This window comes from Clinocottus analis, unplaced genomic scaffold (assembly GCF_023055335.1).
Source record: "Clinocottus analis isolate CAN_PGR_092001 unplaced genomic scaffold, fCliAna1.0.p SCAF_22, whole genome shotgun sequence".
In the NCBI taxonomy this organism is placed as follows: domain Eukaryota; kingdom Metazoa; phylum Chordata; class Actinopteri; order Perciformes; family Cottidae; genus Clinocottus; species Clinocottus analis.
In genome coordinates, this window is record NW_027175954.1 from 4,630,856 (window position 1) to 4,651,142 (window position 20,287).

The following is a 20,287-nucleotide window of genomic DNA, read 5'->3' on the forward strand; positions in this document are numbered from 1 at the left end:
CTCCTCTTCCCCACTCTTTAACTCTCTCTCTCTCACACACACACACACACACACACACACACAAACACACACACGCACACACATACTGATGGTCTGTATTTGCTCAGGAGTTACTGGAACAGGCCACATTGAAGTCTGGAAGCAGAAGGACATCCAGCCTCCAGGTCTCATGGTTCCACTGATTGACCTGATGAAGACCAAAGGCTCCAATCACTGAGTTGTTGTGTGCGTGCATACAGTATGTGTGTGGGCAATGTTGTGCGTGTGTGAGAACATGCTTGCGTGTGTGTCAACACCTGACCACACACACTGTTTGGATGAACCGCCGTTATCATTTGCACATTAGACTTTTGAAAATACTCCAGTAATTCTGGGGCCAAAGTCTTGTCCTTTCCTTCCTGCTGTCTTCTTTCTTTAATCCCACACAAGAAGGCCCACATCAATGGACTGTTTGTGTGTGTGCGTGTGTGTGCGTGTGTGTGCGTGTGTGTGTGTGTGTGTGTGAGATATAAACCAGTATATCGTCACTGACTTAAATATTATTTTCATTGTTGATTAATCTGCCTATTTTTTCAATTCATCAATTCATTGTTCAGTCTATAAAATGTCAGAAAATGTATGTTTCCTATATGAACTCCTATATTTGTGATGGACAAATATAGGAGTTCATAGGAATTCCTCCAAATGAGTTGACCTGAAACAAAACACCAGCATCAATGCAGCCCTTTGCATTTCTGAACACCAACTAAAACTCAAAGATGTGCAATTTACAGTCACATAAATCTGAAAAAAAAGAAAAATCCCAGTACTGTGATGCTGGACACATAAATGTGACACGGCTTAAAATTAATAATCAATTCTCAAAACTGGTGACCTTTGATTACTGTATTATATTTGTTGTATTTTTTGACAATTATAATAGTAAATATTTACCAGATTAATTAAATTCATTATTGAAGAATTATGAAGCGGCATTAAACATAATTGTTAGTTGCAGCAATGTCCTCTGGCTGACACCACTGTTTACCTCCTATCTGTATCCCACTGCACTGCTGACTAACTGGAGGCCAATTTTAGACCTGTCTTTACCACACTCAAACATTTCCTCCTCAACTTTATTTTAAATTATTTTTACATTATTGCACCAGCGCTTGATCGTGATTCCTGCCTGGAGGCAACATCTTTCCCCTCTCATGGCGTTTACCTATTAATAAAGGAGTGTCTGATGTTTCGCTTCCCCATCAAACAATGATGCCAATACTGTAAGCCGCTTTCATTCATCAAGCACACTGGCATAAGCTGAGTGATAAATCCACTCAATAGTGTGTGGGTGGTATGGGCTGCGTTCTCTGGGTGGTCATATTTTGGAAATGTGAAGTCCAATAAAGGTGTATAATTTGGAGGGCATTTTCATCCAGCCTCTACCAGATGTACACAAAATGTCCTGAGGTAAGCAGCGGGTCCAACACTATAATAATGATATTTACAGGTATTGTCTTCATTGTCTCTTTGGCAGGTTGGCCGAATGTAATGAATTCCCTTTGGATCTGGATTGCAAATAAACCTCAGTTCTTCCAGAAATTGTTCCTGTTTGGCAGAAGATTCGCTTCATGTTACTTGAGCGCAGGAGGAAGTCAAAGTTTGTGCCACGATGAATTTGGTGCTTGGAAGACAACACGCTTATTGTTTTGCTGCAAGATTTCCCCAGGACATCAGCGTTGGTTTCACTGTACTCAACCCGACCAGCTTATGGATCAGAGGGACCCGCTGAGAGGAGTGAGTGACAGAGGGCAGCAGGGAAGAAAGAAAGGAGCGAATGAGTGTTCTGGCTTCTTGACCTCTTAGCGTAAGAAGTCTTCTGAGTTCAAACTCCAGTGATTACAAGCTGAGCTGGTATTTAAAGTGCCCCCCACCCCCTCCCCCTTGCCTCCCCCTCCTCTCCTCACCCCTCCCCATTCACTGCAGACTCGTGTGAGCTGTGTGTGACAATGTCTACGACTTGAATATGAGAGTACATACCACATGAACCTGTGTGTTTTTTTGTAGTGTGTGTGTGTGCGTGTGTGTGTGGGTCTGTGTGTGGAGGGGGTGGGAGGGGAAGTGGGTGGGTGGTTGTGGGGGGGTGTAGGGGTTTAGTGGAGTAGGTGGGCAGGGTCAGGGGTTGCTTGGTGGGGTTCTGGAGCCAGTGGGCCTTCTCTATTGTTCAGGCTGGAGGAGCCAAAGGGGGGCAACGAGTATTGATGCCAAAGGTATTGCTTGCTTACGGTAGGGGGTTAGCAATAAGTGTGTGTGTGTGTGTGTGTGTGTGTGTGTGTGTGTGTGTGTGTGTGTGTGTGTGTGTGTGTGTGTGTGTGTTTTCTTATATGTGTGTATTTGGACCTTTGCTCCAGGAGGAACCCGCAAGGGGCGGGAAAGGGAAAGTAATTACAGATGATATAGGACCAAAGGGAGGAAATTGATTAAAGAAAATGGGTGACCAGGAAGTAAGCAGGGATCTTTGTTTCCCCTTCAATTATACTGAAATGTCGCTCTTTGAGCTGCGTGTGGTGGAGCAGGGCTTTTGGGGGAAGAGGGTTGAAAGTGCGGGGGTTCCTTTTGGAAGAGGGGAGGTGATGTTGACGGATGGAGGGACTCGACACCCATGATAGCCTTCACAGTCACTGTATTCATCTGATTAAAGGAAGTTAGCTGTCTGCAGCTTCCACACTTTTATGAATTAAAGGATAGTTCCAGTGTATAACAATTTATTTTCATGGTGTTTTATAGTGAAGTAAGGTAAGGCAGAGAGCTCTGAATTCACACTTCTATTGGTTTCTATAAGCTTCAGCATTCTTAGTTCATTCACAGCAGGTGTACAGTGCGGACGTTAGACCACAATCTGCTGATGTGCTCGTGCCAACAGCATTTAATGCAACAGCTCCCTACTCCTTATGTGGTGTTTAATAATTAAGATTAAACATTCATGCATGTTCCTTCAACAACCACTAGGATTCCTTCAGCTCCTTCAAGGAGGAGAGCTTTTCCCGCCACATTTAACTGTAACCATTTGCTGTGAGTGGTCAGTTCTTTGACTGAAGTGCTTTTGGTAAATAGTTATTTTGTACTTACCATTTTAATTGCTTGTTTAAATAGTTTTTCTTTATCTCTGGATGCTTTTCAGGGACTTATTCTAAGTTACATCAGAATTATATTAAAATTAGTCCTCAAATGGAAACTGAAATCTGGGCAGCCATCCATGTGAACAATATTTCAATATACGTTACGATGAGTTTGATTTTTTTTTTTTTTTTGTATTTGTTGAATTTAACTGAACTGAAAAAGAAAATCCTGCGCAGGTTCATAAGGATATAGAATTCTTTTAAAAAAAAATAAAAATCCAGTTTCCACTTTAAGTGTTTCCTCATTCAAACCTTCAAGTCATCTCTCTCTCTCTCTCTCTCTCTCTCTCTCTCTCTCTCTCTCTCTCTCTCTCTCTCTCTCTCTCCCTCCCTCATTTACTGTTGCTTCTCTGTTACTTGCTTGGCAAATGTGAGTATACAGTTTGAATAGTTTTACAAGGCCAAGTGAGAAATAACAGTGAGGGGAGGTGGTGATGGTGGGTGTGTGGGATGGGGGAGGGGAAGGGGGGGGATAAAGAAAGAGAAAACAGGTTGTCAGTGTGGTTGAACAGCAAAATAGCATTTTCTCCCCCGGGCTCAGCCTCCACAGATGTTTCATTCAGGCCCCATGGCAGGGCCACTCTAAAAAGTGCTCCAGTCCCGATACAATTCAGCCCCTTTGTGCGCTGAAGGAGAGAAGCTCAGCCCACTGTTTACTGCTCGTCCACCCCCCATCCCCCTTGTGTAACCCCCCTCCTCATGTTAGCAGGCGGAACAATTGGGGAGGGCCTTGCCCAGAGCTGGGGCGGTGTGGCAGGTCAACAGAATGGGCTGTGAATCCTGTGCCTCTGAATCCTCCGGGTGGGTGGTCCAGCTCTCTCCCCTCTCTGTGTGTCTCTCACACACCACATAGAAACACACTCTGCTCTCCTCTCAGTGATTAGCTCATCCACCGGGCCGGGCCTGGTGCCGGTGCCTGGTCTCTGTGATGTGGTGATAGGTGGCCCAGAGAGGAAGCCAGACGGACAGTCTTTCTTTAGGATTAGCGGACTCCCAGTTTCTCGTCACTCCGAGCCGGTCCCGGACAGACCCGGTCAGGCCAGTCGGCAGGAGGGGCCTGCGGTGGCCCACGTGGAGCCTGCCAGTGACTGGGTGGCAGTTAACACTAATCCTGCTGCTGATTACCACTGGCATGGGGAAATAAACAGTAATAAATGAACCTACAAGGCTGAGCACACATACACCCTGACAACAACTCAACCCACACAGGACAAGTAACACGACACACTCACTAAGTTATGAACATTAAAAAGCAACAGCATTACAGCAAAAAAAAACACACACACACACACACACATCTGTAAAAGGCCCGAAAACAGTGACAAACAATGAAAGAGATGGATTCAGATTGTTTGTGTATTTCAACCAACAGTCCAAACCCTAAAGACATTTTTATGTGACAAAGAAAAGCGTCACAGCTCGTGTTTGAGAAGCTGCAACCAGTGAAAATTTGGCATTTTTGCTTGATAAATAAATAAAGTACAGTTGAAGTTATTAAACGGTTATTAAATTAGTTGCAGATCGGGGTTCCTATTGATCGATTAATCGATTATTACATCGCTATTTGTTTTCTCACTATTGTCATGTCTTCCTCAGCCTCCACAACAAATGCTTCAACATATTGTTATAGATCTTTTTTTTAAACTGTAATACAGATGTAATACAAGGTCCCTATACATTTTAAGAACCTTTTGTAGCTCATTTATTCTCCTACGCAAGAGAGGGAAATTGATGTTAAGTTAAAGGTAAGTTAAATTTACCTTCAGCAAAAGAAAAGAGGGGCAACTGTTTTAACTTCATCTGGTATTTTTCCCTTTTGTCACAGCGACATCTAGTGAGCAGAACATTTACTGACAACAGTGGAACAATAACATGATTTGCAACACTATACGTTTTCCAAGAAGAAGACCAGTAGTTGTGTTATAACTTAACAAGGTATTGCTTCGTGGAAATAAATTGCAAACACAAACTGACACTTTAATCCGTCAAACACGAAGAGGTCAATATTAGATTAAATATTTGCCCTCACAGATGTTACAGCTGGCACGAACAGGCCACATTGTTCATTTAATTTTACTTTTGATTTACAGTGAGCCAAAACAAGACGAGACGAGTTCTCATATTGTTGACACTGAAGCAACGTACCAATGTTTCCTCTCACTTACACTGTTTGAGCAACACTCAACACATCCTGCTGTGGTCAGAGGCGTTGATCCTCTTTTTGGGGTTCTTTATAAGCATGCAACGCTCTGAGGCAATGGGGAAGAAACAGAGCATATGAAAGCATCACCTTTACGGTCCAAGCTTTTATAATACGTATATATATGTTCATGTATATATATCTATACATGTATATGTATGTATTCTGTGAATCTAGACGACCCCAACCTGCTGCTACCATCAAACAAACTTACAATGCCCTCCATCAGTCTTTCCTTCTTTTTTCTGGGTAAGACTCTTTATATTTGTTTTAAGCATCTGTATGAGCTGTATTAGATGAATGTTTATTTTGCTGTCAAAGTGTTTTGTTGTCTATAGAAAAGTGTTTCTGAGAACCTGGTATAATGTTCTGTATTTGTTAACTAGATGGCAAAAATGCAATGAAACAAAGACAAGCACGGCCTGGCACACCTCAATATATAGTACATAGCTGTTTTCCTTTCAGGCTTGCAGTTAACAGAGCTACTGTAAGTCTTGTAGTCTGAATACGAGGTGCAGGGTTGATTTACAGATCCACCAATATCCTTAAATAAACTTACGATGAAGTACATTTTTGTGTGATCAATGTGATTAATTCTTTATTGTATATATGCAAAGAGCCTTGTCCAAGCCAACACAGAGCAATACAAGGTATTTTTCTTGTCTCTGGAAGCATTGGAACAAGTGTCTGTATGTTTTTAACCACGAGTGACTTTTTTTTAACGAATGGTTATACCTGTGTATTGTAGTGTATTGTATTTTATATATTGTTGTTGTTCTATTTGTTGTTATATGGACTAATAAGTCTGAAATGAAAGAAATATATACACAATCAAATAAAAAAAAAGACAAACAGACCAAAAAATAATGTATGTTTTTCTCAAATCTGAACTTGTGTTATAAACTCAAGCTTCAGTCGTGTTTGTGTTCACCTGTTGAATAGTTGTGTGCTTGTCCATCTTTTCCTGCAGGTCTGGTTGTTGCTTCTGTCAGAGCAAATGAAGCATCGACAGCTTCCAGTGATGTCAAAAATTCTTCCAGTGGAGCACCCTTCAGCTTCACCAGAACCACTAGCGCCAACAATGTCACTACCAATGGCAATGTCACTACCAATGGCAATGTCACTACCAATGGCAATGTCACTACCAATGGCATCATCATCAACACCGAGGGAGACAGCACCACCTTATCCTTCACAACAATGCAAGGTGAGAGCTTATTCATGTTGCCTTGTGCATGTACAGTAACCCACTAGGGTTTTATTACTCCAAAATAATGCTCTGGATTCTTATGGGCAGTGGATTCATCATCATGTCTTCTTTTGTTTTATAATCGTTCCTGTCTTAATCATTATTTGCTTGACGTTATTCTCTGATTCAGGTTCGACAAGCTCTAAAAGTGAAACCCCAGTCACCGCTACACAATCCAATGAGCTAAAGAAAAGCACACCAACCGCCAAAGCATACAGGGACAAAAGTGAGTTGAGACTGCTGAATTAATTAACTATATTCAACAATTGAGTGCTCCTTAATTAGTTACATTTGACTGTTTTACATCACCAAACATTGTGAAACTATGGGAATTTATTCCTTGTACAACTTTAACAAAAGTGCCAGGGTATAATATACAGCTGCATAGCCTGGAAAAGGTATTAATGAAACACCTTGAATAATATTTATCTTGCGCAAGACCCACGTCATCATTTTGTGCGATGTAATAAGAAATGGATAGTTGTAGATTGTTAAACGACAGAGAAAAATAAATATCTGAGTTAAAATTGGACACACTGATGAATAGTATTGATGCTGACAATACTTTAGAGCTGCATTAATCAGTACTTGTTTATAACAATAGATAAACAATGAAAAGAAGGACTGGTGGCTCTGCAGTTATAAACTGTTTGGAGCGTTTTAGCATCTGTTAACTCATTTTCAATTTTACAATTTTACTGTTTTGGTGCACCAAAGCCTGCTGTACTCTGCTACAGCTGACACACAAAGGCAGCAACTGGTCAACAATGAACACAATGGAGCATTTGCTAAAGAGACAAATATTTCCTCTGGATTTGACAGACACAAAGGACAGTAAATATTAATATCAGGTGGACAGGAACACATCTCCAAATTAATGTAAATGTTGCTTTGTGTCTGCTGAAAGTGTAACATTGGATTTATACGTTTTGTCAGGAGATCATGTCACTGTTGTGTTTTCAGCTTGTTTTGCTGCTGGTTTTTTAAAGGCACCACTGCGAAACCAGAGAATTCATCACAATTTGACAACATTGGTGAGTTACACTTACATGTGCTCCAGAACAAGATATCAAGTGATATCAAACCACAATGTATTTGAAGTTTAGACACAAACAGTAGATGAACGTTATGTTGTAATATTGCACAGCCACGATTTGAGCAAATGTGTTTGTCTTTGTAAAGATTAATAGAAACGTTATTACCTCCTTCAGGCATTATCGTCATAGTTGTGATCATCCTCGTAGCCTTCGGATTTGGAGTTGCCTGCTTCTTCAGACGGAAAAGAGGAAGAGTGAGTTTGCCGTTTGTTTCTACTAACCTACCAAAAAAGGAATGGTTTGATAATTTTAGAAATGTGATAATGAACCTACTTTCTGAAAGCAAGAAGATGTAGTTGATACCACCCTCACATTTGTTTTTGAAAAAGCTACCACCAACCGCTGGTTAGCATAGCTTAGAATAAAGACTGGAAACGGGGAAACAGCTGACGCATTTAATTTAATAATACATTCTAAGTTTGTTTAATTCACACACAAACATAGGTAATGTTTTCTTTTATGTCTAGTTTTTGTTTACTACAAAAAACTAGACATAAGCTGTTGATTGGTAATGTTACAGATTATTTTACGTTTAGACAGAATCAAGCTAACGTAATTTGAGATTAGAATGGAGACTAAAAAGTAGTCCGCGGACATAAAAGTATTATCAATCATCTTATTTCCCGAAATGTCAAACCATTTCCGCCTTTTTTGTCACTAATGTGTGTGTATTTTGAATCCCCTCTTTTTACAGCGTTACTCTGTCGACTTCTCCTCCAGACCGGAAGAAGCCAACATCCCTCTCAGCACTGTGGAGCCCGAGTTGCCGATTGATGCTGGACCTCAGAACAGTCAGTCAACACACCATCATTATTGTTTATTAACTCTATCAACAGCAATGTTACAGAGAAGATGTCACATTTATAAAAAAAAAAAGAAAAAGAGAAAAGAATTACCCTTCAAACTTAAACAAATTGTGCTTTTCTGTTATAAATCCATGTATGCTTTTCAGGTCTGCAAACCTTTGAAAGTACAGAACAAGAGCTGCAAAAACCGGAGGCCAAACCTGAAGTACCGGAGGAGCAGACAGGTAAGAACAAACCTCTGAGTGATCAACATCATGTATTGTGTTGTAAGCTCAGAGAAACAGGATACGATATTACTTTTATTTCAGACTCATGAGCCCAAACACAAATACAACGATATAAAATAATAATTCAAACTTTTATAGCCTTTTTTAAGTACACAAAGACGCTTTACATTGGGGACAAAAGACAAACAGATCATAGTGGAGGGTAGGTGCAGGGTTTAGCATATAAAGTACTTACAATAACTTAACATACAATACAGAGGACACAATCAATTACAAGATTTCTCTTCTTTTTGCAGATCAGGTTGTGAACGTGTATGTGTTTTGTGGGCTAATAGTGTGTGGGCCATCTTCCTTCCTCTTTCACAAGATCAGTTAAACTCAATAAAAGGAAGTACTTTTGAGATCGTGTTAATATCCTCCTGCATTTCATTCTCATAGAAAATATGTTGTGCTTCCCTCCAGGCATTTGTCTTTTACTAATATGAACTAAAATAATGTTATATTTTTGATTGTCACCCCAGTTGGTTTGAATTTTGGAGGACGGAAAACTGAAATCTGCATAAGAGCTTATCTCAAGCTTGACTTAAAAAACAACTTTGTTGCAAGTCAGTTAAGGACTTCCACTGTTTCTTACTTTGAGAAGACACAGAGACTGAAATGTGGCCTGCAGTACTCATGTCTACCACATGGTGGAAATGAAAGTTTACAAATTACCAGCTTCTTCACTTTGCCTTGAATGCAGCTGACAACTCCTTCATCTCCTTCAGAGCTTATTAAGCATGTGGTTATTTTGCCATATAATATGGTGTTTTTTAGTATAATTTCAAACACTTATGAAAAAAAAAAACATCTGGAAGTCTTTGTATTCATATGCAGCAAATCGGAACATTTTTAAATCCAGACGATCAGATAATATTTGTAAAAATCTAGAGTTTACAAAAAACGTACATTATAATTTATGCCTTCATGATAAATCTTTAACTATACATTTGATGTCATATCGTGTGATAAGTATGAAAGCATAAGTTCTCATTCTTGTCTTATTGTTCTGAATAAACAAAGAGGTCCTGTTTTACTCAGAGGTCTTCCCAGGTTGAATACGGAAAGGTAAAAATGTACATCTCGTGTCTGGGCTTGCCTCCCTGCCCAGGGCCACTCTGTTGAAATGGACAGTGCTGACGGCCGCTTTGACAACCAGCTACCAAAAGGTTCTCTTCCTCTTATTGGAAAAGAAGTGAAACTATAAGCAATCAATGCAGGTGGGCTGCCATATTTCTAATCATGCCGGCTGGCTATGTTGCTGCTGTTTGGATTCAACTTGGTGGCAACAAGAAGAATCTGATTTGGCTGACGAGGACTGCTTGTCAAACTCACTTGTTCTTAAGAAGTGAATGCTGGAGAAATCAGCCAGACTTTTAGTGAATTGTGAACTACACAATCTCTGATACAAAATCAGTTCAGTACAACATGGCTAGTCCGTGTTTCTTTTATATTGAAGGATACGAAAGTGATCAATGGTTAGTCATTGTTGTCAGAATTGAGTGGAGGAGCAGGTAAAATCATTGCAAATACTTCTTCTTATACGAGGCAATCCATTTGATAGTTGAGAAATATTAGCGATAGTTCAATGGTTTAACTTTCTTGAACAACTCTGTATAGTTAATTAAAAGTGTTAATTAACGATGTTTAGAGGCGCTGGGAAGAGTTTTTCTTTTTGTAAAAAGACGGACATGTGAGTGGTACCGAGCTATTTTTTTCAATAGTGCATTTAAACCCATGACATAACACAAAGTAGCAACAACTGATCACACATCTGGTCTAACACTAAAGCATAATGTAAGGCTGTCAATCAGGACCAGAGTAATAAAGTGTTAGTCATCTGCCATAAACCGGACAGACTTGATGATTCTCTGATGGTTGGAAAGTCGTTCGAGGAGCCATCTTACTCCGAATTATGTATAGTACAACGGTCACCTTCATGTCCCCTTCATCTCCGCTTTCCCTCTACCTAACCCTGGGTCAGATAATGATGGGGCCGCCCTACTTTCCCACAGCCTCCAACAGCTGCATGGCTGTGGCTCATTAGGAACTGGTCAGTAATCAGCCGCCTCATTAACAACATGGTGGCCCCCTGAAATGCCTTCGCAAGAGAGAAATCCCCTCCTGACTATTAGAGAGGGTGAAACCGCTTGAGGCTAAATGGGTGGAAATACTGTTATTATGTAGGTGTTAAGTACAGAATGTAAATTATAAATCTGCGATGTCATAAGTTAAAATGATGTCTCAACGACATTACACAATTAATTTATTGCAACAGTCTTACTTACAACAGTCTTCCTTCCATGACATTAATGTTGGGTTTTTCCAGTTTGTTCCATTATGACTTAAGCTGTGTGTTTTTATTCCTCCACAAATTGTTCTATGTGTCACACTTTAACTGGAAAACCTGTATTAATGAAAACTCAATGCTTGCTTTTATTGTACTTCACAGCTGAGGCAGATAAATCTGTTGCTGATTCCGGTGCTGAGTCTGTTGCTCCGGCTCCAACCCCAGAAAGCTCTGAGGACAAGGCCACAGAGGACGTCGCTGAGCAGAGTCCCCCCGCACCTCTGGAGCCGAGTGTGGAGGAGAAAACTGATGACATCTCCAGCAAGACCTCTGTGGAGTTGCTGAAGGAGGCGAACGAGAACAACAGCAACAATGCTGAATTCAGTCAAACCAGAGGTTGGTATTTAAAGGTTGGCATTGTTATTCCTTGTAGTAGCTGAGATATGTTTTATTCATACTAAGATTAACAGCAAACACTCATCTACTGATTATAACGCAATGTTTTCAACCACTTCATATTGAAAAAAGACGGTAGTGATCTCAATTTGACTATACCGTAAGATGGCTGTAAAATGATGGCTGTATCTCAGTTTCAACTTCCTGCAACTTGCCTCATTTCAACACATTTTCCGCTATTCGAGTGACAAAACCAAGAACTTAAAACTATGCAATCATTCACTATCTTCATTTTCTGGGTGTATTGTGTATCCCTAGTTGAGTAAAAATGCCTTCTGCAACATTAAAAGATCCTTCCAAGTTTGTTGCTGACATTAAGATTGGTTATTAGTAATCGGTCACTGAATCCTCTCCATACTGACTGTGAAAGGATCACTTAATAGTGGTGCTAATGATTGATTGACTCTGGATGAATCATCTCTAAACCACCCTCTGTTAACCCCTTGCACAGACATGAAGAGCATTATCAACCTCTGGGACGTTCCTCTCAATTGTCCGGTGTGAGACATTTTGCCGATCTGCTCCTGTGCCGTTCTTCAGGAACTTGGTAAGACCACGGTGGACAGATGTTCCCCTGCAGCTGCTTCGCTGCTCAGCCAACTCAGGTGTTAAAAACACCATATTAACAGTCTGACATCCAGTACTTTATAAATATTCACTGGAAGCTGCACCTATAAACTTACTCTCTGGTCAGTTCCACAACATATTGTTACTACTTTACTTTTGATTGCTTTGCTAATTGATTCCTTTTGGTGGCTTTTGTGTGTTAAGTAGCTCTAGGAGCAATAATATTACAATATCCACTTTTTGGGCCTTTTCCCCCAATATATTAACTGCGGTTCAATCTCCATCTACATTATGATGAGACCACTCTTAGGTCATGAGTAACTCACTCTTTTTTTTCTAAATTTCTATGTGAACCACTCTTGGCATCATTCCTTTCTCCTTCTGGTTTCTCCATGCTCTGCCACTGATGGATGAGATTCCTCTCACACCAGTGTTAACATGGGCCCTCTCAGTCTAATCATCATGTGCTGCAGGATGTGAGGCCCGAATCTGCACCTGCGCTCCCTCTCTCTTCCTATCTGCTCAGAAACACTCAGGGCCAAAGCCTGAGGCCCGAGGAATTCACACCGCTCTTAACAGCTGATGATAAGCTTACATCTGAGGGGCTAACCGCTCTCAGATGCTCCGTGGTAGCAGTCACGGATCATCTCCATTCCCACAAAAACACCAGCTTCACAAATCCCAAGTGTCTCCCTCTCAGCAGAGGCACTCAGTTTTAATTATGTGGGTCTTCAAGATGAATTAAAGGATGACCATGACAACTGAGATTTGAATTAATATTACCATTACATCTGTGACGTTATCTTCATGGGGCAAACGTGTCACCCTTTACACAGCAGATGTTTTGACTTGTCTTTGTAGAAAACGCACACGTGTTTCTGATAACATTAATGAAAGATCAGTTGTATTGAAGTGTCTAAATAAGCTGTGACAGTGAGCAAGCATGCACAGCAGACATGTCCTAGTAGGAGAAGTAAGCACAGGTGCATATAATTACATTAACGAGGGGGGAGGACCTGGTATTGCGCATTGTGGCTTATTGGCATGGCTTACTGGAACAAAGTCATCATTAAGGTTGTCAATCTCACCTGTGATCTTCCTGCTACAACATGGCAAAAGATCTGTGGAGGAAAAAAAATGTCCAAACCAGCTGAATTCAATTCAGCCATCCTCCATTTAATTATTTACATTTGCGCTTTTACTTGAGTTAATGCAACAAAAAAAAATCTGTGAAAAAGCCTTTATGAAATGATTAATATCAAACCCGAAACAATAGATCAATTGACTATTAACTAGTAATAATTCAACATGTGAATAGGCTCTAACCATCTCATGTCCGTTGTATTGGTCAGTTTGATGCAGACTTCTTTGGGTATCTCCAATCCTCTGAGCTACTAAACACTTTGCGGGCGGCACACTTAAAGGGCCACTTTAATGCTGCCTAGATTAAAAAGTTTATTCCGAATACACTTTTTTAGATGAATGACATGTTGGTGTATTTCTGTCTGATGGTGTCACGGTTACTAAATTCAATTAAAAAAAAAAGCAGAAGTTCCTCAGTGACAAGATTCTTCCACTTCAGTTGAATTTTTGGGTGGGTGGCAAGCTGTTTTTTTGTATTTGTGTCTTTAATATTACCTGTAGCTGACAGTATGTTACATAGTAGTTGTACACAATTTTAACATATTGTGGATAGATCAATTCTCTGTATCTTGGAACTAAAAAGTTGAAAACCTATGCTTCTACGTCGCTTTTAAATTCAATTGGTAATAATTAAATTCATTGTAAAATAATAATGCCAGTCATGTCCCTCGTAGACTGTGAGAAATGTTACGACTCTCAGTGTAAGAAGAAACTTTATTTTTGTCATATTACATAGTTTTTACATACATGAAATTTTCTCTCTGCATTTAACCCATTCAGAGCAATTTAGGAGCATTGGGCTGCTGAAAAGCGCCAAGGGACCAACTTAGGGTTCAGTGTCTTGCTCAGAGACACTTCGACATGCAAACTAAGGAGAGACTGGGAAATCAAACCGGCTACCTTGCGGTTTCAGGCTGACCACTCATCCAAATGAGCGACAGCCGGTATATATGTCTTTCTTCCAAAAGGACACTGCGAACACGTGTTGTAAAACAGTGAATAACGCTATTTGAAAACAGAGAAGAGAAAAGTGAACACTCATTCCCACCTGGTCTGAGGCGTGATGAGCAAGCTTGAAACTGAAGTTAAAAGGCTGCTCACTATTCAGCAGTTGTGGATAATGGATATGAGCTGACAGGCCGTAAACTAAACCAGCATAATTAGACCTGGGACTTCACTGTGTTATTTTCCAGTCAGAACTCAGCTTTCATGTTTGATGTTTAATGTTAGAGGAAACTGTCTGTACCGCTTGGGATGAATATTTCACAGCGAGGAGGAAACACAGTAAGATTTAACTACATGAGACAAACAAAGTTAGTCGTTAGTTTGAAGCAGCGTGTTTTATTTGCACAGGCTCTTTTTGTGAAGCAACTGGTTATGATTCAGAGACAGGTCATGGAGCCGAGGAGGGTCAAGGATCTAAAGCTGAACAATATGTTTTTGTTCGTTAATCAAAAGCCTTTGTATGTGGCCTTATGATCATAAACGAGTCTGTATACTTTATGTCCTTTTATTGCCCAGGATAAACTAGAGTTTGTATATAAATTGGCTCATTTTACTTTTGAGCAATTTATGTCCTTTTTTCTGCTTCTGGTTTCTCGCAAAGTCTCAATTTTCTTGGCCGATGTAACAGGTGTAAACACAGATTTATCGTGTGCATGATGACAATGGTGCATGTGGTGAATGTAGGATCTGTATCTCGGTAATAACAGTGAGGGGAAGCTTCCTGCGTCTGTGATTTGATGTGGTTAAAACTGGCAGGTAGACCATTACACCTGGGCAACTTTTCAGGAAGGAGGGACTGTCGGGAAAACGCAGACTGAAGAAAACAGCTGCTGGAGGCTGGTTCTTCCCCTTCCTCTCATGATTTCTTACCACAAAACATCTAGTTTTGGGCAAGAAATTGAAAACTTGGAGGATTTTACTTAAAAGATTTTACATTTTCCTACAGTATGGACGGAGAAAAGTTGTTGGTGCAGTGGATTAAAAAGTGTGCAATTTAGTGTGCAATTATATATTTGTTCTGACAAGGTAATATACGACCATGTACTTGCAGTTTAACGCAAAGCTCTTTCATCGCACTTCACGTTGTGTTGAAAGCATAATGTTGAGGCCGGATTAAAATGCCTCAACAATAATTTTGTGTTATTCAGCATTGGGAGAAAAGAATTGGCACTGTGGGCATAGTTTTCTTCAACATAATTATTGTGTAAATGTGAAGTAAATAAGACCTAAGGTAAGTTATATCCAAACGGAATGCTCAATAATTTGATAATCACAAGTTTCATGACTAAAAGCATCATCTCATAGAAGTTTGATTGTTTCTCGTCGGTGTTTTGGGATACACAAGGATACAGTCTTATCCCGGCATACACAACAGCAGCCTTTCATTAAAAAGATGTATTTGGTTTATCAAAGCTTTAAAAGACGATATATGGCAAAGTATACTGTATTTAAAAGCCACAGTTACAGGGAAAAGTCAAAAGAAAACTAAATATTGTGTGGACAATGTGGTCAAGGCCCTGCGTAGCCTTGTGGTGATCACGTGCTCTTTGGAGCCTTTGGGTGTACTGAGCTTATGCGTTCTTGTAAATGGCTCAATGCATAGCTGGAATAGGATTTCAAAAAGGTATGAAATGCAGAATCCAAGGCACACTGTTGGGTTTGATTGTCTTTATTTTACACGGCAATATATACTTAAAAAGACCAAGGCATTGTGATCGACATGGGTCTTCATCAAGGTCATTTTCAGCAGTAGCTTGCACACCAATTATGACGCCAGCTAGCTTCTACTGAAAGATGTATTGTATGTATGAAAGCAGTAGTATAGGCATTTCAATAATTACTTGTTTTCTTGAGAGTTAAATGAGATGATTAATACCACTCTGTGTTATGTGTGTAAATATGAAGCTGAAGCCAATAGCCATGTGAGCTTAGCTTAGCATAAAGACTGACAGCATACAAAATGTGCAGTGTTACAAGAAGTTGTGTAGTGCACTTCAATTCTCTGAACTTTAACTTTTAAGAGGAGATATTCCCCAAACCATTTAGTTGTGTTTGTTGTGATACTGAGCCCCTTATGAGGTCATGACGTGCTTTTGAAAGGAGGAAAACAAGGCTCAGACAAAGACAAATGAGGTCTTGAAACAATGCAGAACCTTTCAGCGTGATGTCATTAGACATAAACACCCAATATGTGTGAACACATATTGTATTTTAGCCTCTCAGGTCAGCTTCCTGTTCTCATGTATTTTCATCAAAACCAACTTGGGTGCACGTTCTCTTCCTGCTTCGCTTCCTTGACCTGCAGAGGTTTCTGGGTTAAAGTCCTTTCCGAAGGTCGTAGGTCAGATAATCCTAATTAAAGGGTACACAGTGACTGCAGGAGAATAATGTGGCCTTTACGTCAGAGTCCGACTGACTCACATTCTTTGCCTGTCATTGAGCAAGTCTCTGCAGAAATTGACGCATAGCGGCTGCTGTGATGTGTGGCGCAAACCAAGATGCATTTCAACAAATGCTGCTGCACATGACAGAACCTGGAAAAAAACAATATTTGTGAGAAATGTGAACGGAAGCATGACAAATTGCTTACTTGTTGGCCTCAATGTCATCGTAAAGTGGATGATTCCTTCTCTACCATTCACCCTAATACTTGAACACTTTATATTCAAGCATGCAGTTTTGTAATTCTGAATTCAAGTTTATTTCTATCCTGACGCAGGGAGAAATGTAAAAGCAGCGGCCAATTAAAAACGTACTTCTACTTTCCCTGACCTGCATTCTCTTATTTTAAGAGATTTCAAATTATGCCAGGCCTTGACCTTCCTTATTTACACTAAAGACATTTTACAACTAGTGTCACATTTTCTAGATACTTCCTTTGTACTACAGTCCGTACTTTGTTAGGTGGCACGCAAAATATTTAAAGGGCTCAATTTAGTAGTGCATGTTTGACTTCTTTAAACCACAATGCAAGTCTCTAAAAGAAGCAAAGGAAGAAGGGGGGGGGGATACATAGTGAAAATAATTTCTCGAGAATACAGAAATAGAGTCAGCACTCCAGTCACACAATGTTGAGTCACAGTGGGTTCGTTGTGAACAATCACACCCTTGACATTCTGTGATGCATCGACCGTGTTGCCTTTATTCTGCCTAGTTACCACGGCTTTGTTCTTTTTTTGCAACTCATCTTCTATAAAGAGGACACATCTGTCTGGTTAAGGACGACGTAATGACAGTTTACAATCGTTTGGAAATTTGTCAAGACTCCCAACTGAGTAGCTAATGTGTAATTATGGAAATCACTAAATCTACTGTGAAAGTAACAGTGACAATGTTAACAGAAATCGGGTAACTAAAGTCACTGAAATTCACACTCTGGTTAAAGGATGAACACAGCATGGAGATGCGTCCGCTTTAATGTTGACGCGCCCAGATCCCAACGCAGCTGACTCTTTCAATGACTTACGACTCCAAACCCCATGAGGTCTGTAGTCGCAGGGACAGTTTCCTCTTCTGTTGTCCTCTCCAGGCTGCTGTAGACATTCCTGGCCAGGCTTTGTGCAGTTGGCAGGACTGCTGATCAGGAGGCCTGCTGACAGACGGACATTCATTCACCTGCTAGTATCGCCTCCGGCATCGACTCTGCATTCCTCAGGCAGTGTCAAACTGTCAGAGTCACACCGGGGCTTTATTACATCTTTGTCTCTCATCCTTCACACACAGTTTAAAGGGGAATCTCAGATGATGCTGAATCAAAGGAACCAAAACTGTCCAAACGCTAGTGTCTTTTCATTTGATGTTCCTCAGTTTATGTTTAAAAACATTCCAGTGTGGAATATACACTGTATATCAGTTCAAGGTAACAGGTGGCACTGCAAAATAATTATCCAACGCTGAACCCAGAAAGTGGGATAGCGAAATTTATCAGATTCAGCCCTACGGGACTTTGTGATGTAGTGACTGGGGTAGTTGGTCAATTATTTTAACTGCTGGGTTACTGCCGAGTTAACCTCTAACAGACGCAAGCTGGGAACATGATGACACAAGTCAGTCAATACAGCTTCTTTAAATTTTCATGGTTCTCTGCCATTTACTCTATCTGGCTTTTTATTCTCAGGATTCCTTTCATTTAGCGTACAGTTAAAGAAGGTGCTAGGCTAGGTAACTTGCTAAGCTTAGTCTTGAATGTAACAGAAAGGTGCTTTTTGATGACCACAACAAACTGCATTAGGATTAATTGACCAGCTCTTAACCCTAACCTTAGCCAAAACTTACATTTTTACACCATTTTTCTAACTCTAATTCAAACTTGATCCTGACCCTTTCACAGTAACTCTTAATTTAAGTAATTCCTAATTCAAGCCCAAATCAAAGAGGGTATGATTTATATTTCTGTATTACTTACATTTAGGATTTTGTCTCTTACATGTTTACCTATTTCGGCCAAATTCTTCAAACTAATACTCAGATATTTTACAGCTGTTTTGCATCTTGTTTTCCTGTGAACAACATCACTCATTCTGGTTCAGAAAACGTAACCTCCAAGTAATCAATCCATCGGCTCGGATACATTTTATCGCTCCAGTTGTTTTAACTTCTGTTTTTGTGCATGTCTCTCGTTGTTCCCCAATAAAGACATTCATCACTTCAGGAAATACATATGATTGTAATTCAGTGAAACATGTCACAATTTTCAGCTGCGGAGAATGAAGTGAAATTAGAGTATTTTTTTCTCTTCAACGAGGGTAGCATAGATGCTAAATTAAGTAGAAGACAGAACAAAATAACCTCACAAATTGTTTTCACACAGTGTTATTGTTTTAATTGAATGGCATTTGAGGGGTTTCTGTTCATGGGTGACTGAAAAGGATGATCATCTTTGCATGGGACTCAGTTAAGCATTTTCTTCCACACAACTAAATCCCCCTTGGAATTCCCAATCTTTCAGCAGCCAGGTTTCACTATAGCGGCTAACTGGTCTCCACAGATCTCAATCTATCAACCCGGCATAACTAGGCTAAGATCAATGCGAAGTCTTACCTGCAACCTGAGCCTGAGTAGTCACTTCACTGATCTAAAACAACCCTCTTTATATTGGATGCAGTTCAGATTAACTTGTGACAAATCGGAGACAAATAACCACTTTGAAATAAGCGATTGGGTTTGAATGATTGTCAAAGTGCAATAGTCCAGTTTTCAAGAGGCCCTTAAGCCTCTTAAAGGAATCACATTTTAATTAAATGCTGTAAAATGTCAAACTTAATAAAAATTGCTAATTATGTGTTTTATTTAAACAAATATAAACCACAAGATTAAGCCTCCCTGTCCCACTGGTTTTGTTATACCGAATGATTTTTTTGCAGTCACTTATTGGTTAAGCATAAATCACATCAATCGATGTGGAGTAGGATTATGTCAGCGATCCTCTCCCTCAAACAGATGTTACTCCGTAGAGGTCGAAGGTCGTGGCAAAGGCCACATAAACTCGGTCAAAGCAGAAGTTACAAGTGGAAAAAGCAGGTGATTGCAGGAGGTGTGACTGTGGGACAGGAAGCATTGTTTTCATCGTTCTGTGCCTTTTTTTTCCTTTCAGATTGAAGAAGTGACCGCAGGGGAGAAGGACACGTCTGTTCGTACGGTGTGAGAAATCTAGTGCCACTTCCTTGTAGGAAATAAATGTATTCTAACACAGCCGCTTTTCCATAGTTATATGTCAGCTAAACTAAGAGTCTTAAACATTTTACAGATTAAACCTAATTTGTGTGTTTTATAAATGGTTACAATTTACTGCGTTTATATATTAAATGTGATTAATTTTGGTACTACAGTACAGTAGGCTTTATTATAACTTCCTGCATTTTGCTTCCCAGTAGTATTAAAATTTCCGTTATGCAAAAACAATTGCCATGAATGCCATAAATGTATTAAAGAAAAGTGTTCTAACTATGTCCCATATGTTTCTCGCAGATATCCACCATTAGAAATGATGTATTTACAATTTGTAACTTTGCTCATCTTAACCAACCACATAAATGATCAAAGTGGCACCA

At 39.9% G+C, this 20,287-nt stretch overlaps 1 protein-coding gene across 1 annotated transcript; it reads left to right on the top strand.

Moving 5' to 3' along the window:
• Window positions 1-2,522: 2,522 nt before the first annotated feature.
• On the top strand, window positions 2,523-19,930 carry si:dkey-27h10.2 (uncharacterized). Its single transcript, XM_068589417.1, has 11 exons — window positions 2,523-2,580; window positions 4,036-4,242; window positions 6,329-6,565; window positions 6,738-6,833; window positions 7,597-7,641; window positions 7,819-7,898; window positions 8,399-8,495; window positions 8,657-8,734; window positions 11,229-11,462; window positions 11,974-12,069; window positions 19,831-19,930. The coding sequence occupies exons 1-10, from the start codon at window positions 2,523-2,525 to the stop codon at window positions 12,024-12,026; spliced, it is 1,185 nt and encodes a 394-aa protein (XP_068445518.1). The 3' UTR covers window positions 12,027-12,069; window positions 19,831-19,930.
• Window positions 19,931-20,287: the final 357 nt, after the last annotated feature.

Coding starts and splice junctions, on each gene's coding strand:
- si:dkey-27h10.2 (XM_068589417.1), top strand. CDS start 2,523: ATGTCGCTCTTTGAGCTGCGTGTGGTGGAGCAGGGCTTTTGGGGGAAG. Junction 2,581..4,035: donor TTGGGGGAAGAGGGTTGAAA/GTGCGGGGGTTC, acceptor CTCTCCTCTCAG/TGATTAGCTCATCCACCGGG. Junction 7,899..8,398: donor TCAGACGGAAAAGAGGAAGA/GTGAGTTTGCCG, acceptor CTCTTTTTACAG/CGTTACTCTGTCGACTTCTC.